Source organism: Eleginops maclovinus, chromosome 21 (assembly GCF_036324505.1).
Source record: "Eleginops maclovinus isolate JMC-PN-2008 ecotype Puerto Natales chromosome 21, JC_Emac_rtc_rv5, whole genome shotgun sequence".
NCBI lineage: Eukaryota > Metazoa > Chordata > Actinopteri > Perciformes > Eleginopidae > Eleginops > Eleginops maclovinus.
The window spans coordinates 2,231,899-2,256,825 of record NC_086369.1 but is presented as its reverse complement, the minus strand read 5'-3'; the positions used below and the strand labels follow the sequence as shown (position 1 = coordinate 2,256,825).

At 45.4% G+C, this 24,927-nt stretch overlaps 3 protein-coding genes across 5 annotated transcripts; 2 read left to right on the top strand and 1 right to left on the bottom strand.

Annotated features, from left to right (window-relative positions):
- On the top strand, positions 1 to 5,384 carry zdhhc23b (zinc finger DHHC-type palmitoyltransferase 23b). Of its 2 annotated transcripts, none has more exons than XM_063912913.1 (6): positions 1 to 241; positions 2,404 to 2,558; positions 2,674 to 3,363; positions 3,757 to 3,924; positions 4,446 to 4,715; positions 4,973 to 5,384. In XM_063912913.1, the coding sequence occupies exons 2-6, from the start codon at positions 2,422 to 2,424 to the stop codon at positions 5,004 to 5,006; spliced, it is 1,299 nt and encodes a 432-aa protein (XP_063768983.1). In that variant the 5' UTR covers positions 1 to 241; positions 2,404 to 2,421; the 3' UTR covers positions 5,007 to 5,384. The 2 variants fall into 2 exon arrangements, with proteins under 2 accessions (XP_063768983.1, XP_063768982.1); XM_063912912.1 differs by having other exon boundaries at positions 4,824 to 5,384.
- Positions 5,323 to 14,914, bottom strand: ccdc191 (coiled-coil domain containing 191). The gene is made up of 17 exons (XM_063912911.1): positions 14,672 to 14,914; positions 13,802 to 13,840; positions 13,535 to 13,670; positions 13,282 to 13,425; positions 12,766 to 12,944; positions 12,398 to 12,621; positions 11,819 to 11,963; positions 11,551 to 11,741; positions 11,151 to 11,400; positions 10,306 to 10,712; positions 9,150 to 9,235; positions 8,783 to 8,865; positions 8,581 to 8,682; positions 8,156 to 8,299; positions 7,112 to 7,264; positions 6,674 to 6,828; positions 5,323 to 5,594 (listed from the first exon to the last, which is right to left on the bottom strand). Exons 1-17 carry the CDS (start codon positions 14,741 to 14,743, stop codon positions 5,453 to 5,455), a joined length of 2,652 nt encoding a protein of 883 aa, XP_063768981.1. The 5' UTR covers positions 14,744 to 14,914; the 3' UTR covers positions 5,323 to 5,452.
- On the top strand, positions 13,083 to 24,348 carry qtrt2 (queuine tRNA-ribosyltransferase accessory subunit 2). Of its 2 annotated transcripts, none has more exons than XM_063912915.1 (8): positions 13,083 to 15,706; positions 15,907 to 15,962; positions 17,692 to 17,768; positions 18,320 to 18,529; positions 19,088 to 19,287; positions 20,244 to 20,395; positions 23,138 to 23,246; positions 23,480 to 24,348. In XM_063912915.1, the coding sequence occupies exons 1-8, from the start codon at positions 15,489 to 15,491 to the stop codon at positions 23,718 to 23,720; spliced, it is 1,263 nt and encodes a 420-aa protein (XP_063768985.1). In that variant the 5' UTR covers positions 13,083 to 15,488; the 3' UTR covers positions 23,721 to 24,348. The 2 variants fall into 2 exon arrangements, with proteins under 2 accessions (XP_063768985.1, XP_063768984.1); XM_063912914.1 differs by having other exon boundaries at positions 20,244 to 20,413.
- The last annotated feature ends 579 nt before the right edge of the window (positions 24,349 to 24,927 follow it).

The window sequence follows — 24,927 nt, the reverse complement described above, 5'->3', positions numbered from 1 at the left end:
ATGACGTTAACTGTTTGGGGGCGTGGCTACATGACGTCTCCCTCACCTCAGCGGAACCGGATCCGGTGTGAGACGCCGTATCCCTGGACAGTTGAACACAGACCGGTCTCTATCTACACCTGCTGTTCTCCTGGGGACTTCCACCACCCACTGACCGACATGTAGCTCCGAGAAACACCGAGTACAGCAGCTGTTACCGGGGAGAAGACTCCGTGTACTCGAAAGCGAAAGGCATGTTCAGGTATGTTGACGCTTTTAGCATGTTGTGTGTGTTTCTGGTGCCACATTTGAACGTTTTTACAGCAGTTGCTTGTTGTCAGGTAGAATACGAGAAAATATGGGTCAACTGTGACCTGCAGACTGGCTGTCAGGAGACGTTTAATATAAGTAACTTACCTGCAGAGGTGTAAAGTAACCAGGTAGATTTACTCAGGTACTGCACTGAAGTACAGTTTTAAAGGGACTTGAGAACACTTAATGATCAATAATTATAAAACATATCAGAGATATTATTCTGAAATGGACCAATCAAACACTGTCACTACTTTAAGTACATTTAGATGAGAGTACTCTCTACTTTCACTGGAGGAACATTTAGAATACTTTTACTGTGACAGAGTATTCCTACACTCTGGTACTTCTACTTTACTCAAGTACAAGACCTGAGTACTTCTACTTTACTCAAGAACAAGATCTGAGTACTTCTACTTTACTCAAGAACAAGATCTGAGTACTTCTACTTTACTCAAGAACAAGATCTGAGTACTTCTACTTTACTCAAGTACAAGATCTGAGTACTTCTACTTTACTCAAGTACAAGATCTGAGTACTTCTACTTTACTCAAGTACAAGACCTGATTACTTGTACTTTACTCAAGTACAAGACCTGATTACTTGTACTTTACTCAAGTACAAGACCTGAGTACTTCTACTTTACTCAAGTACAAGATCTGAGTACTTCTACTTTTACTCAAGTACAAGATCTGAGTACTTCTACTTTACTCAAGTACAAGATCTGAGTACTTCTACTTTTACTCAAGTACAAGATCTGAGTACTTCTACTTTACTCAAGTACAAGATCTGAGTACTTCTACTTTACTCAAGTACAAGATCTGAGTACTTCTACTTTACTCAAGTACAAGATCTGAGTACTTCTACCCCCTCTGTATACCTGTCAACTCAAGAAAAAGCACACTTTTATTTACAATGTAGGAAATTGCCCAGGGCTGGATAATGTTCCTGTGAGTAACCAATGTAAGCACTGAGGGGTTTAGGGGAACCCAGGGGCCCAGTTTTAGGCTTGGTGGTGGACACTTAGGGCCTTGGCTTCCAATATACTTTGAGATCCTTGGGTCTAAGGCTTGGAGGTCCCTGGAAATCCAGCCATGATGCATTTGTTATGAACATATCCAGGGTCATGCTGAACAGGAGTCCTTTGATATAACCTGTAAATGACTTTCTAAAATGACAGTTCTAAGGTGACTTTCCCCAACACTGTACAGGTAAATCTCTGGAAATATGAGCTGGATCCATCATTATTGAGTAATCAGCTGACTACTTAATTGATGGAACACTGACTGTTTTGTCTATGAGATGCCATGAAATAGTCACAGGTAGAAAAATCCCACGTAGTAAACCATCACATAAAATACAGGAAAGCAGAAACGTGTCACAATGTAAACTCTGGAGTAGCAGCTATCAAAATATGCTGACTTATTTCCTGTTTTCCAACTGAGCTACATCCATCTATCCTGCAGTGCATGATATTTAAGGAGCATTCAATGCCCTGCAGCATTTGCAAAAATTCACAAGCCCTGTGTACCGTAGAAAATCCCTTAATGTTAGCAGAGAACTGCTGAGCTCCACAGTCACGCTACGACTTCTTGCAGCAGTGTTAGTTTTCTGTTGTGGTGGAGGAGCAGATGTGCTCGTGGATGCTGCACTCATTAATCAGAACATGAAGCCGTTTTATCTTCAAAACCGAACTCCCCAGGTAAATGGCATTGACCTTTTAACCAACATCTGATGAATAATAATGAACCACAACGTCACACTTTGATTGATGGCTAATCAGAGGGTCATTTAACGGCGCCAGATCCCCAGAGAGGTTTACCTGAGCCGAGGCATTAATCCCACTTAGCAATTCACTACGCGAGTGCCCTGAGATGAAGGGGACGCTGAAGACCTGTGATTGTTATAAATGCTTCCAATACCTCTGCTCACCTCAGCCCAGATCCATCAGCGCCGTACAGATAAGCCAGCAGCGGGGGACCGTGCGGCTCATCAGTGATGTGTGACAGATGTGAGGGTAGAAGGTGGACTGGGTGGGGTCAGATAGGCAGGGTCTGTTTGCAGTTTTTAGCTCGTGTTATGTTTCTAATTGTTCTAGTGTTGTTTTTGTAGACCGTAAGGCTGCCCATCATGAAGAAGCGTGGTAAAAAGGTGCTGGAGGAGGAGGAGACGCTGTGCTGCTGCGAGTATGTGAACAGACTGGGGGAGCGCAGCCACGTGGCGGCCTGCTGCTGCGACTGTGAGGACCTGGACGACGCCTGTGACAGGTGAGGGCCATAAACCGACAATCCACAGCCCAAAAGCCACATATATTACATTTACAACGATATAAAACAGCCATGTTGGAGAAACTCGTACCAATGTTTTTGTTTTCTCCTTCAGGTTTCTTAAGAGGGAGTCTCAGAAACCCGAGTCCCTGTCTCATGTGACTGCAGTTTTCACAGACCGGATCCGAGTGCCTTGGCTTTGGGGCGGAGCAAGAAAAGTGGAGCTGTCCGTCATCCCTCCTCTCGTTCTCCTCCCGGTGCTTCTTCACATCGCTGCTCTCCACTTCCTGCTGGGCGTGGTGACTCTGACCGCTCTGCCCGGCCTGGTGCTGTGGTACTACTACTTCACACACCGCAAGAAAGGCCGGACGCTCTTCTTCCTCAGCCTTGCCCTCTTCTCCCTCGGGTACATGTACTACTTGTTCCTCACCGAGGTGCTTCCCCGCGGTGATCTTGGTGTCATGCAGCCGGCTGTTGTAACTACAGGGGTCATTCTCACCCTGGCGGCACTTTTCCACACCAAGAGAGACCCTGGCATCGTGCGGCCGAACCTGGAGGACGTCCACAGCACGGTGACCTATCACAGCCCTCTGGCAGAGATAGACTCCGCCGTGAACGGGGGGAAACACGACGTGACGATGACTGCAGCCAACAGGACGGAAACCACGAAGCACGGGGAGGCAGATCTGAAGGAAAGCAGCCGCAGGAACTGGTGTCCGGCGTGCAGGGTGGTGCGGCCCCCGAGGGCGGGACACTGTCGCATCTGTGGCGTCTGCGTCCGGCGTCTCGACCACCACTGCGTCTGGTGGGTCCCCTCACAAAGCCTCTCACTCGGCCTCACTGTGTCTCTGTCTCACGTCTCAAACTCTGAGGTCTTCTTGTCTGTCGTCTGATCGTCTTCTCTGCACAAACTTTTCAATAAATCTAAAAAAAGGCTTTTCATTTTCCAAAACAATGCCTTCTTTTCTTCCAGGATATTTAATAAGCTCAGACTGAATGTGTGTTTGTCCTGGCCTCACCTGTTGTGTCTTTATTTGTGTGTGTCATCAACACCACTCAGTCTTTATCTGCAGCTACGATAAACCGTTTCCTGCTTTCATCCTACGTGTGTAGTAACCCTGGGGTCTCAGTACGATGTGTTGTCAGCCTGTGTGTGTACTTGTGTGTTTGTGCGTCCCCTCCCTCGGTGCCCGGGCAGGATAAACAGCTGTGTCGGGCTGGCCAATCACCGCAGCTTCCTGGTTACGCTCGTCCTTTTCCTGTCGACGTCTGTGTACGGGATCAGCCTGGTGCTGCGGAGCGTGTGTCCGGATCAGCTACTCCTCACCGCCCTGCTGTACTGCCCCGGGGTCTACGACCAGTACAGGTACTGAGAAACACATTCTGGGCTGTGTCACTTTAACATTATGGTCCAACAAAGTTACTGTTTACCTCATTATGAAGCTCTATTAGTCTGCATATTGAAGCTTCTCTCACCAAATGACTCAGTCCTGGTTGGAATTGCTTTGTTGTTGTGTCGCTTTTACCTAAGGCTCTTCAGAATAGTCAATCAAAAAGACACAGTTTATTCCCAATGTTCTTTTTAAACGTGTTCATCTAAATACAAATTCAGATTCAATCAAAAAATGTGCTTTTGCCAAACACAAAGAGGCACTTTAAAGGTGTGTGCAGCAATTTAACACACCTTAAATCACATCTATACTGCCACGGTCACACAAAATCTGTTACATTTCATTGCATATAGAAAATAAATGTTTTTCTAGGATGACCATATCATAAAATATGACCAAAAAAACCCATAACTAGGAAGATGCAGTAGGAAGCTAAAGCATAGTGTGCGCAGCAGAGAGCCCTGACACTTCTTCGTTGACCCTCTTGTCTCTGCAGTGCTGCGCTGTGCTTCACCTGCGCGTGGTACAGCAGCTTGGTGACCTGCGGGCTGCTCCACCTGCTGCTCGTGCAGGTCATCAACGTCAGCTACAACGTGACGGAGCGAGAGGCCCGCCTGGCGCTGCGAGAGAAAACCGCTCGCAGCTCATACTGGGGGCTCGTTGTTGACACGGGGGTTTACTCTCGAGGTTTCCGAGGCAACTGGGAAGAGTTCATGAGCATGGGAGAAAAACTGAATCCACCAACCCCCCTCCCAACAGACCTGGTGTAAGAGACAATGATTTTAAGTACTTGTCCACTGGATGGCAGCATGGCTTCTTCACTTCTGATGTCCTCTCAATGCATTTCAACAAAACATACATTCTCTTCCCTTAGTGTCACTCTCAGCTGGTATCTCCTCCATGCAGCTGAATGACCTTTACACCTGTCACCCGTCCCTCTGACAAATGAGAAAAAAGCATTCCTGCACAGCGACTGTCATCCCAATACTTCAATATCGTCTCTGTGTGTCCTCTACATTCTAGTGCCGTGCTGGGAGACGGAGGAACACAAGACTGAGTAATGTGTCCGGCTCCTCGTGGGGACGTTCTCTCGGCAGCAGCACAAAGACCACAAGTCTCGCACAAAAAACATTCGTCTGCCTCTGTCGGACTTGTGAATTGGATATTTTTCAGGGATTCATTAAACATCTCAGGCTGATTAAAGTTTTACAGCTTGCATTAATCACAATGAACGATTGGTTCGTTAATATATGAGCAGCTACTTTTATCAACCTGCTTTAAACTATGGAACAGCTGGAATATGAAAAATGCACATTAATGTCACCTTGAGAAGTTTACACTATTGCTGCTTTTATTAGAGCAATATCCTCAAAGAGTTACGTCCTGAAGTTGTATTTGTGTAAAGTTTTATTTGTATTAAATGAAAGTGAGAACAGTTCCCTCCAGAGCTTTGAGGATGTGTGTGTGTCGTCTGAACGGATGTGTGTGTTTATCCCAGAGGCTCTACAGTGGATGTGAGCAGAAGTCGGGCAGGATGGCAGCCACTCTTCGTCCCAGCTTGTCCCTCCTCTCCTCCCTCGCCCTCTCCCTGCGCTGCAGAGAGGGAAGCTGCCTCCAGGCCTGCAAACATCTCCTCAGCACCCGTCTGAACAGGCAGGCAGATGGGAGAACAGACGGGGAACAAGTGAGCAGTGAGAAACTGAATGGTAGAGACCTGCGTGATCACAACACCTAATGAGTTTTCACTTGATGTCACCGGGGGGCTTATTGTCGATGTGGGAATGGACCTGCGGGCTGCGCTCATTTATCTGACCACACTCGACAAGTCTGTAAACACATTCAGCGTCAATGAGGGAGAATTAAATCGAGTCAGAGCATCCTTAATTTAGTCCACAATGGGACACAGACTAATGTATAAGGCGTATTCACAACCTGAATGTGTTAGCTGATTAAAATGTATTATTTAGAGGAACTATTTAACTGGAAATGTAAAAACTGACTGCGCTGCTGCTGTGTTTGCTTTGCTCACACTGAAAGGTGTAGTACTGGGTGGTTCTCCAGCACATTAGTATCCACCGGGCCCAGAGGAGCCATCGCTACTGTTCCCAGACTTCCTCTCATGCGCCATCAGCAAGACAAAGATCCCATTTGTATACAAGATAGATGGCAGAATTGACATTTATGGTTCCAAGACAATGATTCCTCATAACTTTGATGATTAGCTGACTGTCCCTTCAGCCCTCTGTGTGCTCTTAAGGTGGAATGTCTTCACAATGAGTTGTTGGAGAAAAAGTTTTACTACGGAGAATACTTTGCTTTAATTACCCTGACTAAGCAAGCTTTAAACCCAGTGCTTTTCCTGCTAGTTCAGCCGTATTGAAGTTTCTACCACAGCAGCCAAACCCCCAAACTGACTCCATTAATCAAAATATGAACACTTCCAGCTAACAGCAGATTTTAGGCCCTGATTTTATAGTTTTCATTTAATGCAAAGGAGGTGCAGGGTAAAGACAATGCACTGCAAAATGTCTTACACTGTTTAAATCTGCACTAAAACCCCCAAAAGTATAATGGGGCCTCTTTAAAATGAGTTGTAAAACTGATGTTGATACAGATCCAAGGCATGGTTTTATTCCGGCAAACTATCCAAACTGCTTTAACCTTTCAACTGGTTTTTAAACAAGCTGTTCATTAGATCAGTGAACATATGCTGGAGTCACAGACCTGTTGTTGTGCTCCTGAGCCAGCTCCTGACGGTCCCACTGCAGCAGCCTCTCCTGGGTCACATGGTCCAGCAGCGCCAGCAGAACCCTCCTCAGAGTGCGAGCGCGGTGGAAGCGCTCAGCTCTCTCCTCCTGGATCATCCGCCAGTCCATCAGCTGAAACACACCACACTCACTCAGATATAGGCGGCAGTTTTTTGCTTTGTTAGCAACAAAACAACTGCAAGGTAGTGAGGGGAAGTGATGAGGTTTGCACTAGCTTTAACAAGGATAAGTAGAAACCATTATTTCTTAAAAGGCTGGGCTCTTAAAAGCATGATTGAGTGTGGGCAGGGGAGATTAGGAAAAGGTGAAGCTCTAAATCACCAGCAGAAGATGGGACACTGCAATCCTGATTGAGTAACTGAATGTGTGTGTCTGTGCGGGTGTAAATACACACTCTTTTCCAGCAACTTAAGCTCCTCCGAAGCAGAGTGTGCCGGTGCAGTTGGTCAACGCGAGCTTCTCTCTGAGACGAGGACTCTCTCGCTGATTGCTGCCAGCGCAGCGAGCACCGCCTCAGGAGGAAGAGATTGTGATGAGTGCTGGCCAGCTGGCGGGAATTGAAAAGAAAAGTGTTGGTGCACGCTGGTGGAGGCATCCAAACTCATGTGCCAGGCTGAAACAATGGATCACATGTCTTCGAATGTATCTCAGATTTAACACGAGGGTTTATATGTAGCTGTGAAACATGTATGCACAGGAGAGTTGATGCTGTGCAGAGAGGGGATCAGTCTGTAGATGAAATGATTCAGAAGAATGCTGCTTCTATTTGGAGATTTTCTATCTGCCTTGTTCAGTGTGGGCTTTCTCCAAGAATATCAGAGTCGTTGGGTTTTGGGACGAGAAATAATCCCAGCAAGAGGAATAATAAACCACATCAGCCAACAACAAAAGGAGAAACAGATGAAGAGCCAGATATTCTTCTCATAACGGAATCTTTAAGATGTTATTTATACTTTAAAAAAACAAGGTTATAAAACAGCGTGTTCTTTGAATCATACAATTCAACACATAGAGGACTTTATACTCTAAATAACTGAACAAGCTTTTTAGTGGGAGGAAATGATGAGGCAACATGTCCACCAGTGCATCACCTCCGTGAGCGTTACATTTAAATTGTAAAAGCCTTTATAGTCACATTGAGTTTAAGTGAATGTCTGCAAGTTAGATATCAGACTGAGCAGGCAGCCTTTTTATTATTCAAATCCACCGTTTTTTACCTGAAATTCTCCCTTATTGTAATTCTGCGGGAGCCGGTATGATAATGGAAAGCCTGAAGCTCTCTTTGCACAGTTTCCTTTTCCAAATAGGATTTTAAAAGTTAAAGGTCAAGCCAGGATCATCCAGCACCTCCACGGGTTCTTAAAAAAATATTGACTCGGAGGACTGAGGACGGATCAAATTTGTCTGACGGCTGAATTTGAAGACAGGGGCGCTTCACCTTTATGTTGGCCTGTTGGAGCTGAATGAAGCGTTTCCATGGCGCCAGGCCTCGCCGTAGAAGCAGGTTTTTGAGGTAGTGTCGACGGGCAATGGAGAGGAGCTCCTGCTGCCTTTTCAGCTGCCTCTGTTTCTCCTCTTCCCTCTGCACACACAGGAGGAAGGGACTTTCTATCATCCATCCTCAAACACATGGGCTGTGAGCCTTTTTACAAAACAATGCAACACAGGTTATGGTGTAGAGCAAGCTGAGGTGTAGAAGTGTTCACTCATGTTTACTATGTTTATTTCACTGGGTTTGAACCCAACAGAATGAACCTTGGGTTGAGTGAAACCTGCTTTGAAGTGACATTATTTCAATGTTTTCCTCTACACGTCGCTCAGTATTTCTCCTTCATTCTCACATCAACGTCCACAAATCCTCACCTCTCTTTCCTGTCTTCTCTCCTCCCTCCTCCTCTCCGCTGCTTGGCGTTTCTCCTCCTCCTCCGCCTGCTGCCTCTGCTCCTCTGCGGCTTTCATCTCAGCCTGGAAAGTCAAATGAAATAATGGTTTCCTAATATCGTTTCTGACAATCCCTCATCCTGCAAAACAAAACAGTCTGGTGAACAGCTCATTAATCTTTTACCAGTTTCTCCTCTTCCTTTTTTCTCCTGAGTTCCTCGAGTTCCTGCCTGCGCTCCTCGCGGTGACGTGCACGGACCTCCATGGCTTCAAAGAGCAGGGGAGAGGTCAGTAAGCACAAGGTATACCTATGTGGCACAGCAGAGTCTCAGGAGGGGATATGATTATGTATGTTTTCACATTCTGAACGCGTACTGCTTCCGACTGTAGGCTTTTTTATGCAAATGTCTCCTTATGTGTGATGCAAGGTCGGGCAATTTCCCTGACAAAAGAGCTCCAGCATTGTATGTTTGGGATGAGATAATGTACTTTTGAATATATGTGAGTTTGTGTGTGTCGTCCTCTGCTTTTTCAGGACCTTGCAGACTGACCCGTGATGATTTGACAGGGGCGTGTCTTCTGTCTGACGGCTTTCTTTGAGACGAGGCTGACAGGTTCTTCACTCGTCCTCAGTGTCCTGCAGACAATCAAAGCCAGAAGCTCAGAGACAAAGGCCTGTCATAGCTGCACATCTTATTCAGGCACATTTTATCAGACAGGTATCGAGTTTAGGAACTTCAAACCACATTCATTCATAAATCTGAGAAGGAATTTCAGTGTGAGCTGAAGGCTGGAACTTTTACTCATTTATATCTCATTACAGCACCCATCAATTTTCTATTATCCTCCGTCCTCTCTGAGCCTGAAAAGCATTCTGTGTTTTCTATGTACCTTCTCCTTGCATTTAATAAGGAAAGATATACCAGATAACCCCATTCCACCTCCTGCAAACAATAACTATACCAGTCATTACTTTATCGTTCCTGTAAAATATCCTCTCCACCCCCGAGGTGCAGGGAGACGGGCCAACATTAGTCTGCAGTGTGGAAGAGAATTGAGCTAATGCAAGTGATTTTTCATCATCTGAAGACAGTTTCAGAGCGCGTGAATGTGGGGCATGGAGGTATAGAGGCAGGCAGGGTGAGTGTCCTCGGGGACTGAGGATATACACACCATACAGTGCTGTTCAGAGGACCCTCCATGCTCCCACACTCATGTCGAAGCTCTCAGGATTATATGATTGGGCCTTTTGCACAATTAACCAGGTCCAAGTCTCTACAACTTTTGATTTATGAGAACTGGATCAACTTTGTTTTGAACTACAATTAACGATGATTTAGTTGTACCACTTTCTGTGAGTGTTTCACTTTTATTCAAGTAGTTGAAACCAGTGGCATTATTCATTACTGAAGTCCACTTAAAATATGACCTTACAGAAAAGTCTCACAGGACATTTCAGCATCCATTAATGACTAATTATTCACATTTATAACCACTGACTTGTTTTTTTACCCTTTATTATGACTGGTAAATATAATTAAAGAGGAACTTTAGCATGCATTTTTAGTTGGAACGTGTTACAGTTGACGTTTAGGCTCTTAACGACCAAATTATAGGGAATTTAGTCTCTACTTTTAAACTGAAGAATAAGGCAGTAGTGAATGCTGTTCAGTACATCTTATATTCCTCATGTCTCAGTGGGTCTACCTCTGCTCTGTGGGGTTGTGGCTCTTCGGTCTGGATCCTGCTGTCATTAGCAGCTGTGTGATCTGTGCAGTTTTCTCCATCTCCAGCTCCAGCCCCGTCATGCTCTGCTCCTCCCTGAGCCGTGCGATCTGCTCCTGCTGCTCCTTCAGCAGCCTCCTCTGCTGGCCGATGATCTGCTGCTGCACGGCGTGTCTGTTCTCGAACCGGCTGCCGGACGTCGCTGTGCTCTTTGTACAGGTGAAGCCTCCGCCCTTACCTTTGTTCTGGAGCTCAGAGGCGGTGGGGGCTGCGTGGCGTCGGGTCACCTGCCATGGCTGAGTGGGCTGGACCACAACGCCTACAAGGGTCTGATTCTGATGTTCTGCAGAGGTGTCTGAGGCCAGAGAGCTTGACCTGGGGGGACCTTCCTACAGAGAGGGAATAAACAGGTATGAAGATAGCAAAGTTTATGAAAAAAAATCCTCCCTTAGGTTTAAAACTCAAATAAATAACACAATAGAGCAGCACAAAATTGATTTGACTCGAGGAATCCTGATATATAAGCTGCGGGGGCGAAGAGGCGTGTACAGCCTCTTTATTGACCCCTCGGCCATGATCTCCAGCAGCTCCAGCGCAATCTTCTGTTCTGCTTCCTCCCTCCCTGGAGCTCTGTTCCACTATTCTGCACTTCTTATTTCTCTCTAGACTTCCCACCCCCTATATGTACACCACTAACCCTCCTTTTTCTGTCCAGAGTTGTGAATATTTGAGCAGGAAAAGTTTTTCTCACAATTTCATTTCAAATCCAGTGCCTCAGTCATTTTAGCCTTTGGCATCACCGACCAACTCAAATATGATTTCCTCACCTTCGAAGTGGTTTTTGGTTGCTTGGATTCCTCAGGTGAGGCTGTTATTGGCTGAAAAGTTTGGCTGTCTTTGGCCTTGAGTTGGCCTGTTGATGCAGCATTTATTAAGGCGGCCATCTTGCTCCGGGTCTCCTGCTGCCGAGCCAAAAGCTCTCGTTTTTCCTTCTCCATCCGACACCATAGCTGCCACTCATTCAGACATTTCCGTAGCAATCGCCTCCGGTCACTCTCCACAGCCAGCTGGCACTGTCTGGAGGAAACCATCAATTAGTGCTCGTTTAGGGGCGGGACTCTAAGCTACCAGAGCCGGCCAGCTAACCAATCAGAGCAGACTGGGCTCTGGTTTCAGCTTTTTGAACATTAAAGCATGGAGACATGTCACTTTCTGTGAAGTTCTTGCCTGTATTCAGCTCGTAGATCCTGCTCTGTCCTCATCACTTCTCTCTGCTGTTTCCCCGCCCACACCACAGCCCGCCACGCTCGCCAGGCTCTCAGCTGCCGCTTCCAGTCACAGAGGGCCGTGGCCTTACCTAACCGCAGCCTTCTGTCCAACACCACTGAATACCACCCAGAGAAGTGCCTCTGCAGACACTAAAACCACAGCATGACAGGTTGGAAATCACTGAGACATTTGCAAACTTACTCCCACAGCACAGAAAGGTACCAACCTTCAGATTACGCATGTCAATCATGGCTTGAATTTTCTTTTCTTTATACCGCCACCCTCTGTCCTGCAGCAGCTGTTTGGTGGGCAGTGGAGGAGCAGGCTGGAGGCTCCTTGCTGTCCTCTGCCCTTCAATCCTCGCTCTTTCTCTGGGGAATAAACAACCATCTTATCTACCGGGACCCTGCAGAGAAGACCAATCATCCCAGAAAGTTGCTAAATTATGTAAATGTCAGACCAGTTTTGATTTATTTTAATCTAAACTGGGGGGCTTATTTTAATCTAAGGCCCCCGTTCTCTGAGGCTTTCCTGATCTTCATGATGAAGGTTGCCTTTATTTACTTCTCTCGTCCACACTTTGTGATTACTAGAGCTTATGCTACATCCAGGGCTCTTCCACAACACTTGTCGGGGTCAGGGATCTGTCTCCTCTCACTACGTTACCACCAATCCATCACCCACCAGAGGAAGGGGGAAGAGTGAAGAGGCAGGAACCTGATCGATGCAATCAGACGGGAGGCTGAGGGTAATCTCAGATACAGGGCGATAAGCACATCGGCAGTTGTTGCCGTGGATACCGTACCTCTGTCGAACCAGCTGTTCCAGGCCTCTCCGCTCCTCTCTCTGCCGTCGCAGCCTCACCATCTCCTGTTGCACCACCTCCTCCTGCTTACGTTCCTGCTGCTTCCTCCTCATCTCCTCGTCTCGCTCCCTCCTCATCGCCTCCCCTCTGGCTTCCCGCCGAGCCTCCCCCTCTCTCTGTTGCCTCAGCCTCTCGGCCTCCCGCCTCGCTCTGTTCTCTCGCACCTTGAGTGGCAATCAGTGGCAATTAGTATATGCGATAATCACAGCTTCGGGCCCCGACTGATTCTACTCACGACTGAGTTTGCCGACCCCTCAGCGCTCACATCTCTTATCTGGAGGAAATCGTGATGTGCTCGGGTCACATACCTGCAGGTGTCGAGCTTCCATGGAGACGATCTGGTTTCTGAACTTCTTCCTTGTTTTTCCAACATCCAGCGCCAGTTCCTCCATCACCTCAGAGTCCAACACCTCCCGCTCCATCAGGTCCTGTAGGAAGCTGTTCACAGCACTGTGCTCTTCCTCCTCTGCCAGGCAGTTGTACAGATCTTTGTAAATTAAGTGAGAAAAATATGTTTTATATAGGTGTGCACGTTAATGGTCTGCAAAGGCTAGAACCCCAAAGTTTCTTGAACATGAGCATAATTATTCTCCTTCTTTAGTAGTGTTGACAGGGTTACACGATAGCTGTTAAATCTTTTAAGGTTGTTCTGCACCAGCCTTTTGAAGTATTTAACTGCTTAAATTCTTAATTCCTATTATGGGGCTTGTTAAGTCAAATAAAAACCTTACCGTTCCCATTAAGGCCGGGGAATTTCAACTTCTCTTGATCTATTCGAACGAAGAAGCTAAATAGTTTGCATAGTTGTTGTCTTTGCTTATTACCATCAAAGTTGCTGTAGTTAAGGGCGGCAGGTGGAGCACTAGCAGGGCTTCTCCTCTCACCGGAGCACATAAGGTCATCTTCGTCCCCCACTTCCAGCTCCAGACGCAGCTTGCTGTTCAGCCAATCATCGAGCAGAGCCTGAGCTGCAAGACATTCTTGTTCAGTGTGCCGCTGCTGCAGAGGCTCCACTCCATTATATAGGTAACACCTCTCCAGAGACACCTATTATTATTTCTTTAAAGGCTGACCTACCTTCACTATAAGCGTCATCATGATCTCTTAACTGCTCAGAGCTTTGTAGAGATTCAGCTTGGCTCGTTTTTCCTGAACGAGGTTTCTTGTGGGTGAAGACTTCCGATACAGCAAACTCTGAAGCAGCCTCAACGCGCTGAGGACGAGTGAATAATGATTATTATCATGATCTGATTATAGTCAATAGTTTGGTCAATGCACATCAATCAAAGGGGACATATTTAAATAGCTTTTTTCCAAAACCACACACAGGCAAGCTCTTCTCACCTTCCTCCACTGATCGATATCATCTATCTTCACATGCTTCTGTTATAGGAACAAAAGATAATTGGAAGTGTGAACTGATAGTTCAAGATAGAGTGCAGGGCCAAGCAAACAGACCCCATAATTCATCAAATAATGTATAGAAGGATCTAAAATAGGTAGAAAGCGTCATAAAGAGACTCAATGTGATTGCTTCTAAATCATTCATTCAATTATTTACAAATGTGTACCTATTTTGCAAAGTCTAACTCACTTATTTGTAGTGTGTGTGTTTATTGTTATAACAGTTTTTATGCTCCCCTCTTTGCCAGGTAACTCTTGAAAAAGAACTTAGACTCATGAGACTTTGACCGGGTTAAATAAAGGATAACCTATAAATATATGGACACCTTGAGCTGTGGGAGCAGCGTGGAAATTGAGGGCTCAGCCAATGCCTGATGTCTTCGCCTGCGGATTATTTTTCAGAAAGCTTAGCCACTGCCTTAAATCTGCAGATTATTGCCGAATCATTTCCCAGACTTCCAAAACTCTGTGCTTTACTATTAGCAATTCAGCTATCCCTGTCTCGTCCTGCAGACATATGGAGCTAGATGCATGTGAGAGGGGCCATCTATAGGACATTTCGGAACCGTCCCCTGACATGAGACATGTTCAATACATAGTATTACGTGCTTCTGCTTTATTCATCAATCCAATTTTTTACAATTATGTTTTTATCTCTGTAGGGATTTAATCATCCTGAGGAAAGTCTTAAAAATTGAGAATCATAACATGTAATTGAAAAGTGTTGATGTGAGCTTGAATGGATTATCAGTTCACTTTTTAGAAGCCCTACACCTTTTAATTCAACATAAATCCAGAGACCAAACTTACCTTGTCTGCAGTTTTACCCTTGCTCAGGCTCCTCCACCTAAACAGGTGAGGGTTGGGACCTGGGGATGTCATTACCTGTTTAATGATAGATATTTACCGCTGCTACTATACCACAATCTCAACCATCATAGCATAGTTTACAAACAGCTGCAAAAGGTAACTATTTGACTGTTTTTATGCTAACTAAAAGTGCTCAGAAGTCGTCACAAAGAAAACGCAAGACCTGTACACAACCGCTATCGAGAGGACCACATGTCATTCTGGGTAATGTAGTCAAATAACAATTGATGTATGCTACATGTCCCGTAAACAAAGCATGTTAGGACTACATCGCCCACTACGCTGTTTGTAGTTCTTGGTAACCATAGCAACATTGTTTCCCTCTACACAGGAGCCACATTTACGTTTAGATTATGATAAAACTTACAAATACAGTTCTAGAAAATCTAAAACTCTGCTCATTTACATGTTTTATTGTTACATTTGAGTTTTTGTTCGAAAAGGGGGGATATTGTAGTTTTTCTAAGTTACGCCGCGACTGGTAATGACGTCATATTCAGGCGACTTGTAGTCTCTGTGGAGTGTCGTAGGTAAGCGAATGAAAGCTGCTCTTAAATTAAACACTTATACAATTGAAACCAGCACAACAGTGATACGTAGGGCTTATTATTCTCTCTTAAACAGCGGTTTTCATTTTAATTCAACGAAAAGGTAAATAAAGTATCACGTGATTAGTTAAGCTAGTTAGCTACGTGGCTAATTCACGTGTGTTTGCGAGCCGCTGTTTTCAAACTCGTGGTGCTTCCACGTCCGGTGTATGGCTGGCAGCAGGATGAAGCTGGAGCTGTCCCGTGTGGTGCTGGAGAAAGGTCGTCTGGGGGTCCTGAAGGGGCTCGGTAAGACGGGGCAGCTCTCTCTGGAGGTCCCGGGGTGTCTGCTGCACACACACCTGGGCACCGTGCCCCACCTCACCCAGGACACCCTATACACCCTGAGCACCCTGCCCTCTGTCACCCAGGTCACACTGTCCAATATGTAAGTGTATATGCAAGGATTTTTACTTGTTCAATTTATTGTAAAAGTGAAACGTGTTTAGAGCTATGTTATTGTGCTTATCTGGATATATCTGATTTATCCATTCAATCAAACTTTTTTATTTGCTTCTTTGAGCTGTTGTTTCAAATGAATCCCCATTACACACATACACTCTAATCAATACTATTTTCGTTCTTAAGAGCAGAGCACCAGGAAGTGTTGGAGGAGTTCAAGGATGGGTTCAGGAAGTTTGCAGGTACTTGTAATCACATTTTTAAGATTTCAAATCTGTTGTGCTACCACCCCAGTTTACCATCCACCATCTGGTGATCAACTGTTTTATTTTATAATGGCATCTGTTTTGACTTGAGTCTCTCCCTCAGATCCATTTTTAAAAGATATCCCTGCTTGAACCCCAAATCCGGCTTCATAGTACATGCCTCTGGTGGAGTTAGTGTTGTGCTTTTAAAGCCCTGTCTGGTATGGCTTCTTCTTATGTCTCCAAGCTGCTCTAGCTTTATAACCAAACACCTGAGATCCTCTGGAAGTACCCTCTTAACCTGTCCAAAGCCCCAGCTTAAACTAAAGGTGAAATTAAATTCCCTCGGCTTTGGAGTTGGAAGGCGTGCTTTCTCTGTGTCTCGTTTTAAATCACTCCTTGACACGCTGCATAAAGCTGCTTTCAACTCTTGATCCGAATGCTTTAGTATTTTGTATATTTGGGTTCTTACTTATTTAATTGTTGTAAATTAGTGTTTGTCATGTGTATTGTGTTTTGCTACCTAAGACTGTGTCTCTATTTTCTCTCAGTGCTTTGTTTTGATTTATGTATGAACAGCACATGATGATAGAGTAATGGCAGAAGAGAGCAGAGGATTATGTGGGACCCTCTACAGACCAAACAGCATTGATTAAACTACTGATCATTCCCAATGTATTCATATTTATTCAGTATTGATAATATGGTAATCTATTAACTGAATCCAGTTAATCACCTAGCAAGGAATCCTCTTATGGTTGGTGAATGACATAAAACCTAGTTTGGGGAAATGGAAAAAAAACATATGAGAAAGTGTTCTTAATAATCAGCTTCTTTTTACCAAGAGAAATCTGAAGTATTATATTTAAATGAATGCAGTAGGGCTTTTTATACAGACACATAATACCAGGCACTCAACCCAGCAGGCACTGCAATACACATAATATCTCCACAGCAGGGTTTAAACATCATCCTGCTTTTAATTAATAAGTGGGTGCTGTGTTTTTGTTCACCATTTTAATGTGATTAACAGAAAGAATGTATATCCCACAATTATATAACACATGAAATCATCTGTGTGTCAGAAATAGGAGGCTGCTTTTGTATTTTTACCAATTAAAATAATTGAATTAAGACTGCATTATAAATATTTAAATAGCAACCATAGACTGTATATATAAGATAGCATCCACATTAAAATAACCTCTGCCCGGCTCACAATCCTGATTGATGTAAATGTTACACATGCATTCTGCACACTAAATAGATTGGAAAAGGCTGGAGTAAATTGCTTCTAAATATACAGTGTGTTGATTTCAATATTGGAAAGCTGATTATTTCCACGATCCGGATCAGAACTTTTATAAAATGTATATAAATTCCCTCAGAAAAGGGACCTCATTCAGTTCTGTGGAACTAAGTTTCCCCGTGCCTCGAGCCCCCACATATGGAATTATAAATGCAATCACTATAGCCTCACATCTCTCAACTGTCAGAGGATTACTACTTCGCCGTCTCTGAAGTCCTGAGAGGGAAGAGCAGGGACTGAATAATTAGAAATAATAACAGCGTTTTCAGCCTTTTGTTTCGCCACCTTTTGATCTCCCGCTGCAGCTGTGTTTGCTGATAAGGCAAAGACCTCTCGCAGTCAGAAAGCGTCTCAGTCCGTCGCCTGAGTTTGTTCCCTGTGAGTGGCTCACATCGATTTAAATTTTTTGCTCTGCAGGTCTTCATGACACTGTGTTGTACTGCGCGCTCCACGATCCTGCGACCCTCTGCCCCACAGGTTACACTACTAACAAGGTAGGATTAAGCTTCTGGGAAGATCAATACTACTCTGTGTTTTTTAATTAGTGAGCTTGTTACCTTTGGATGGAGTCAGGCTCACTCTATATTCCAGTCTTTACGCTAAGCTAAGCTGCTGTGAGATTGCTATTACTGTTCTCATTTAACTCTTGGCAGGAGGAAGGGTTTTCCCACAATACCAAGCTATTAAGAGAATAGCTACCAGAGCCAGCTACCTCTTAAAGAGACCCTATTCTGCTTTGGCTTTGTTAAATATGGGTTTTTGTGAATGATAATGGTCTGCAAAGGTGAATGGACTCCTTTTTTCTTCTGTGATATAGTGACATCAGTACGTAACACTCACAGCTGGGCTCTGGTTTCAGACAGAGGGTGAAAAGAGGAGCTGCAGCACAGGCAGTTTGAGAAAAATAAATAGCTTTTTGAACATTAAAGCATGGAGACATGTCCCAGGAGAGACACTAAAGACAAATATGGAAGCTAGAATTGAGCAGATAAGTCCTCTTTACGCCTCTGTTTAATTTGGAATGTCCTTCTCTGTGTTGTTTCAGACGGTGTCAGTGTGGGGCAGTGGTGGACGGATTGAAATGACGGTGGCCAAGTTCATGGCCCTCCAGAAGGCCGTGAAGCCAGACTGGTACCAGAGCATGGCGGACGGAGAGACGTGGCAAACCAACACCTCCCGCAAAAGGGTCAGAAAGTCGGTGGATCGCTCCCTCGCCCACCTGGATGAGTGTCTGCTGGCTCACCAAAAATCTGAGGTGCAAACACACGCATGTAACAGTCTAAACACACAGATTGCATTTGTGAATTAGTGATGCACGGCACAAGCCCACGAGACAAGGATGGATGTTTGGTGTGTTTTCACTTAAAGGGGTCGCGATGCTGCGGCTGAAAAAATTAAGATTAGAAGGAATACATTCTCAGCACGTACGTGATCAGGAAGTGTGCAAGAAGAAGAGAGAAGATCTGTAGGAATACATTTTGTTTTCATTTCTCCTTGAGATGTGCTCTTCTGTACATTATTTTGCTTGGCTGACAACCAAATTTCCCCTGGGACAAAAATGTATAAATGTAGAATGAGCAGGAGCCAAACAACCCACAGCAAACTGCAAATAATACCTGATATAAACATTGTACTGAGTAAGCGGCTTGATTGCTGAGCTGCAGTTTAGCTTGAGGCATCAAAACACAGATGGGTTCTGAGACTTTTTAATTCCGTATACATTTTCCCTCTTACTCCTTTTATTTACCTGCCATTTCCCATCGTTCAGGGCTCCTGTGTGTCTGTTAATCATTCAAATGTCTGTCACTGGCAGGAGTTGGAGGGCGTGGAGGTGTTTGGGGTTGTGGAGGGTGGAGACATCTTGGAGGAGAGGGTGCGCTCGGCCAAGGAGACGGCTAAGAGGCCTGTCTCCGGGTTCTGTGTGGACGGCCTGCAGACGGGCTCCATGGACCAGGCTCTGAGGACCCAGCTCCTCAGCGCTGTGACCAAAGAGCTGCCTGAGGACAAACCCAGGTCAGTGTGTGAGGAAGTTTCTCCCCTGTACTCAAATGTTTAATTTAAAGTTGTCTCTGAAGACATTAAATCAGCTGGTACTAAACAACAGGAGGTGCACAAAGGGAATTGTTATTTATTGTCTTGACATCAATTATAATGCAGAAAGCTTTGGATTAATCACTGAAGATGCCCTGCAGTAAATCCCAACAGAAAGAAAACACACAGCAAATAATCCTATTCACCATTGAAGAACCTGTTGGTTTGATCAATCAAATACAAAACACTTCAAAAAACTCACACTTTTGTTGCAAATAACACTTCTTATGTCGATGAAATGCTTGGTTCAAAGAGGCCCTGTGTTGCTTTCTTGGGTGTTCCCTTTCCTTTAGTGTGTTACATTAGTTTTTGGTGCATGTAAATGGTCTCCAGAGAATAAAATCCCTGTGTTCCCTCCAGAGGTAATTTCTTACTGAGCTCTGGTTTCAGACCGAGGGTGAAAAGAGGTGGTGTATGAGAAAAATAAAGCGCTTTTTGAACATTAAAGCATGGAGACATGACCAAGAAGAGGCTCAATACACAAACATGAACCTGAAGATGATCCTCTTTAAATGAATGAACCATAATGCTTCCAACCAGACACTCAAGAGTGGAGTCTGTTGCACATGAGCGTTCCTCTCCCGGAGGTGATGCAGGAGCTGTGTCAGAGTTGGAGTAGTGGCTGCCTCTGAGCTCTGCCATGTTTGCTTGTGAGCTGCTCCTGCTGCAAAGAGCAGAGTCATTACCAAATGCTAAATTGGGCTTGCCCTTGATGCCTGCAGGCGGGGAGTCAGAGGGAGCTGGAGGCCGCTGAAGAGCTCAAACACACAAGGGTGCACATGTTGTTAGAGGGTAATGTGAAGGCTGGGGGGACGTTAATGTTGATGATGATCTATTTCATGTTTAATTTTAAAGCTCTCTGCTGTGTGTGCTGTCAGGCTGCTGCAGGGCGTAGGGCGACCTGATGAGGTGCTGGTGTGCGTGGAGGCCGGCGTGGATCTGTTCGAGGGCTTCTTCCCCTTCCAGGTGACGGAGCGAGGCTGCGCTCTGAGCTTCAGCTTCAACATCTCCCCGGACCCAGAGCTCGCAGGTAGAGCGCCCCCCGCAGGTGTGGTGAATATCTGCGATGGTTGTGTTTCTTTGCTGCAGGCCAATTTAAAAACAGACAACCCCCTGAGAGAGTAAACGATTTAAAATTCAGCGTAATTGGCAGCTATGGCGTACAAGGGGCATTAATAAAACAGCCTGTTTCAGTCTTAATGATTTAGCTTTCATTCTCTCTTGTATCCAGCCTCTGTCTGAAGGTGCAATGAGTTGAGCGTATCAGAGGATGTAGATCAAGCTTGTTAACTTTGAGCTGCTCTCAAGTTGCATCTCCCCCCCACACCCCTTTACTATGCTGAAGGACGTACACACACATTGTTCCACACTCTCCACACAGCAAACTTTGAGCTTTTAAATCAAAGCCCACAGAGTTAATAGCAATTTTAAGAGTTTAAAATCTGTCAGGTGAAACAGATGTGGCTCGAAGTTAATCAAATGATTATTTTTGATGATTTTATCAAGAACATTGACTGGAAAACAGTTTTTTTTATTCAGTAGTCGTAATATACTGTATGCCTGCAGGACACTGAAGTGTCACGATGTAATTTGGGAGCTTGGGTAGGGGGGTCTTTCTCTCGCTACATGTGTTAGGTTTGTAATGAAACCTGAGTTAAATGAGATTGTGCTGGTTCCTCTCCCCATATCCGAGCATGTAGGAGTACAGACAAAGCAACAATCAGGCTGTAAATACGCAGAGATCAGGAACAGAGCGGTATGGATATGAGAAGTCGCCTCACTTTGATGCTATATATGGCAGAGAGGACTACAACTGGCTGATAATGAGCTGAGCATATAGGGGCAGTGTGTGAAGACACTAACAGATGTTCATGCAAAGGGCCCTTCATCTCACAGCAGAGGGAGTCTCTCTCTGATTAAAACATCTCTAACTAGACTAAAGCGGTTCAGCGCGCAGACTTTGTTGTTCTTGGGGAATGAACTCCCCCGCATTTAGTTTTAATTTGGAGAGAGCAAGAGAAAGTCTGTGTTTACAAAACGGAGGGGAAATGGGGTGTGAATGTGGGAGCTGTGTTTCCCTGCAGTCGGATTTATCATGCATTAAAATCAAAGATGGATCGAATGAGTGTTGGAGCTACAGTGTGTTTTCCAGCCAGTCAGGGGTGGAAAGAAATCTGCAACATCAATCAGGTTTCCCGTACCCGCTCCAGTTTGGTAACAATAAGCCCGGGTCCGGAGCTGAAAGTTCTTGTGAGCCGCTGAGTCTTTGTGCTTCATTAAAAAGTTGCGTGAAACTCGTCTGACGGACTGAGTGAGGCTCGGTCTGCAGCGTGACGTGTCAGACAGCGCTAATCGATTCTGTACAGGGAGCGTAATGGAGTTCAGTGGAGCTGAGAGCGAGATGGTGTCAAACCTGGAGAGAAATCTAATTCCCCTCTCTCTCAATTATAAGCTCCCGCTGGGGGGGGGGGTTAGTGTGCTTTCTGACACGGCAGACCATATGCTTACTAACCCTCGTTCTATCATTCCCTAAATCCTTGCTTCTTTTCTACCTATCATTCCCTTTATTCCTTCTTTCATTTGGTCTGCTTCTTCCTTCCTTCCTCCCTTCACACCCTCCCTCTTTTCGTACTTCCTTCTTCCCCTCACTCCCTCCTTTCTTCCTTCCTATCTGTTCTTTTCTCTTCCTTCCTTCCTTCCTTTCTCCCCTCGCTCCCTCCCTCCTTCCTTCCTTCCTTCCTTTCTCCCCTCGCTCCCTCCCTCCTTTCTTCCTTCCTATCTGTTCTATCTCTTCCTTCCTTCCTTCCTTCCTTCCTTCTTCCTCTCCCTTTTGTATTTACTTCTTTCTCTGTAGTACTTTCTTTAATTGATCTAATCCTTCTTTTCTCCCCTTACTACACTTCCAGCCAAAACTACATGTTTGATTAAATTGAGTAAGACTAGATTCAGATAGACCATAATACTTTAGAATGATGCGCATAGAAATGTGTAATTCCTGGTGCAAAAAGAGTTGGAAAATAGGTGAAACCGATATATCATGCTCACATGAGGCATATAAAGGAGTCGTAGTTCATCTGATCGGGGGCCGGATCCATCACATGGGTTTATATCGTTGAGCTGCGTTTATGACCTCTTAATGGATTCATTTTAGGGGTAAATAAAATGTCCCGTTTCTTAACCGTAAAAGGAAGATGAAGTCTGTGAATATGTTTTCCCTGCAGCGGTAAAACTGAAGGTTTACTACGGTCTGCTTCTGACCTGTCTGCTCGGGCCCCCCCCCCCCCCCCTCTGTCGAGCCTCGTTCCCTTTATTCCCCTATCAGCAACTCAGAAGCTCCTTTTCATGCTTTGTTTTACACTTTTGCTCTCCGCCTCATCTGTTTCGATGCTTTTTTCTTCTACCTTTTATGTTATGCATTACTATCGACCATTCTGTCCCTTTTTTCTGTCCCCCCCCCCCTCTCGTTTCCTCACTGTAACTGTGCAGAACACCAGCCCTGTAACCCGGCTCTTCACCAGTTGTTTTTCCACTCTCATTAAATTAAGTGAAGTCACCTTGAAGTGAACCCCCCCAGGCTTTGCTTGTCAGAACATCGACAGTAGGTAATTATATGTAAACCACGGGGAGAATATAGGACACGCAGCGGTGTTCGGAAGGGGTCACGCCAGGGTACGCTCTTCCAGCCCTTTGTGTCTGTGTGTCTGGCTGGATATTCTGTGAGATCACGGTGTGAATGAGTTCGAATTAATGCGATGTATGCATGCTTTGGCAGTGCTAGGTGAACACCAGGACACGGCAGGGGACACGCAACGCAACGGAGATCTGAGTCCTGGCGATCAAACGCAGAGGACTCCCTTTGAGATGGATCTGAAAGACAAGAGGTTTGTGGCAGCTGTAATCAAACACCAGCGGGGGGTAGGGCAGGGAATTATGAGTGAAGGAGCAACTACTTGTTACTGAGCGGCAGGTGATGTGTTGAAACTTTGATCGTTGATTGGACAAGAAGCCACAGCCATGAATGGATTACACAGCTTTTATTAGAACAGAGTATTCCTACAGCTTGGTACTGATACTTTAAGATCTGACTACTTCCCCCCCTCTGAACTTTTCTCAGGTACCAGGGCGACTTCGGGCCCCTGGTGGAGGGGTGTGGCTGCTACTGCTGCAAGAACCACCAGAGGGCGTACCTGCACCACCTGCTGGTGACCAATGAGCTGCTGGCTGGAGTCCTGCTCATGATCCACAACACGGCCCACTATCACGCCTTCTTCGGCGCCCTGAGAGACGCTCTCGCCGAGGATAAACTGGACCTCCTCAAAAGACGGGTACTTGGGCAGACAGAGGGAAAGCACTGAGGCTAATAAATCCTAATGATAGGGGAGCGATTGATCCTGCTGTCCCTCTCGAGGATCACTCCACTGACTTGTCCAGATGCAATCACAGCTCCCTGCAGAGACCCTTCACATGTCACTGAAGTCGTATCTCTGAAGCAAAAAGAGGGGGATCAAAAGATGTTAAGACAGCCGTTTGATGTTTGTCCCGTGGGTTTGTGTTCTGGTTTCACACCAAGAGGTGCGCTGGGTATTGATCTGGGCAGGAGATGGAGAAGAGCCAGATAGGAGGAGAGGGATTTGCATAAAGAGAGAAATGTGTGGATGGATGTTGTCTAGATCGACTATGACCAAGTGCCTCCTGTTGTGGTCGGATTACAGGGCAGCACATGACTGATATCTTCTGGACTCATTGACATAGCAGCTAAGAATCCACTTGTGTGAGGGGGGTGGGTTACCAAAATAGATCTCCTGTTATTAATAGACCATGTGTAGAGATTTCTTCAGGCTTTCCGTCCTGTCATTCTTCATTGATCTGTCATTATGCAGCGTTTGTTCACCACGAGCGTCTTCATGGCGTACGTCAAACCCGCTTTCTAACCAGTATGTACGCTGACGTGTGCCACATTAAACGCCCGGCTCTCAACACGCAGATGTGGAGGTTGTTTTCTCTCGCAGGGTTTTCTCTCGCGGAGGTTAACTGAAGGTTTAAGCTGACAGCTCCGCCAAGAGTAGGGATAAAGATCAGGGAGAGATACGGGTCCCTGCTGCCTCCCATGCCGCGTTAAAGGCAGGCCTTCTGAAGGTGAGGGGGAGGGGGGGTAACTGACTGCCAGACTGTGGGGATGACTGTGGGGGACAGATTTATGGAGGATTGTTGTGGGTTTCCTTCACTGCATTCAGCATTTATGTAAAAGTAGGTAGGATTTTCTGTCATCAATAAGTGGGTGCTAAGGACTTATGCATAAACGGGCTGGGAGAGATGGAAGTGTGTAAATGGCTCCGGGGAACAAAGGTAGAAGTCGAATGGGATGGCAGTAGGTTATAAAGTCAGTCAAAATAGAAAAGCAATGAGTGATGTTTTACTCTCAGCCGTCTCTGGAGGTGTAAACATAATGGTTCTATAAAGCTCAGTGAAAGCCTCGTCAATATGCATAGTTTCTGTTTATTGCAATAATTATAAACGCCTTCTGAAATTGCTCTTAATGACGGTTAAGTGAAATGGCTCCTA

Excerpts from the sequence above, each read along its gene's own strand:
- zdhhc23b (XM_063912912.1), top strand. The coding sequence starts at position 2,422 with ATGAAGAAGCGTGGTAAAAAGGTGCTGGAGGAGGAGGAGACGCTGTGC. Across the intron at positions 3,364-3,756 it reads CTCGACCACCACTGCGTCTG|GATAAACAGCTGTGTCGGGC; the intron begins GTGGGTCCCCTC and ends GTGCCCGGGCAG. Across the intron at positions 4,716-4,823 it reads CCCCTCCCAACAGACCTGGT|TGTCACTCTCAGCTGGTATC; the intron begins GTAAGAGACAAT and ends CTCTTCCCTTAG.
- ccdc191 (XM_063912911.1), bottom strand. The coding sequence starts at position 14,743 with ATGACATCCCCAGGTCCCAACCCTCACCTGTTTAGGTGGAGGAGCCTG. Across the intron at positions 8,300-8,580 it reads AGAGAAGACAGGAAAGAGAG|AGGGAAGAGGAGAAACAGAG; the intron begins GTGAGGATTTGT and ends CTGTGTGTGCAG. Across the intron at positions 6,829-7,111 it reads GCTTAAGTTGCTGGAAAAGA|CTGATGGACTGGCGGATGAT; the intron begins GTGTGTATTTAC and ends GGTGTGTTTCAG.
- qtrt2 (XM_063912914.1), top strand. The coding sequence starts at position 15,489 with ATGGCTGGCAGCAGGATGAAGCTGGAGCTGTCCCGTGTGGTGCTGGAG. Across the intron at positions 15,963-17,691 it reads TGGGTTCAGGAAGTTTGCAG|GTCTTCATGACACTGTGTTG; the intron begins GTACTTGTAATC and ends TTTGCTCTGCAG. Across the intron at positions 17,769-18,319 it reads CAGGTTACACTACTAACAAG|ACGGTGTCAGTGTGGGGCAG; the intron begins GTAGGATTAAGC and ends GTGTTGTTTCAG.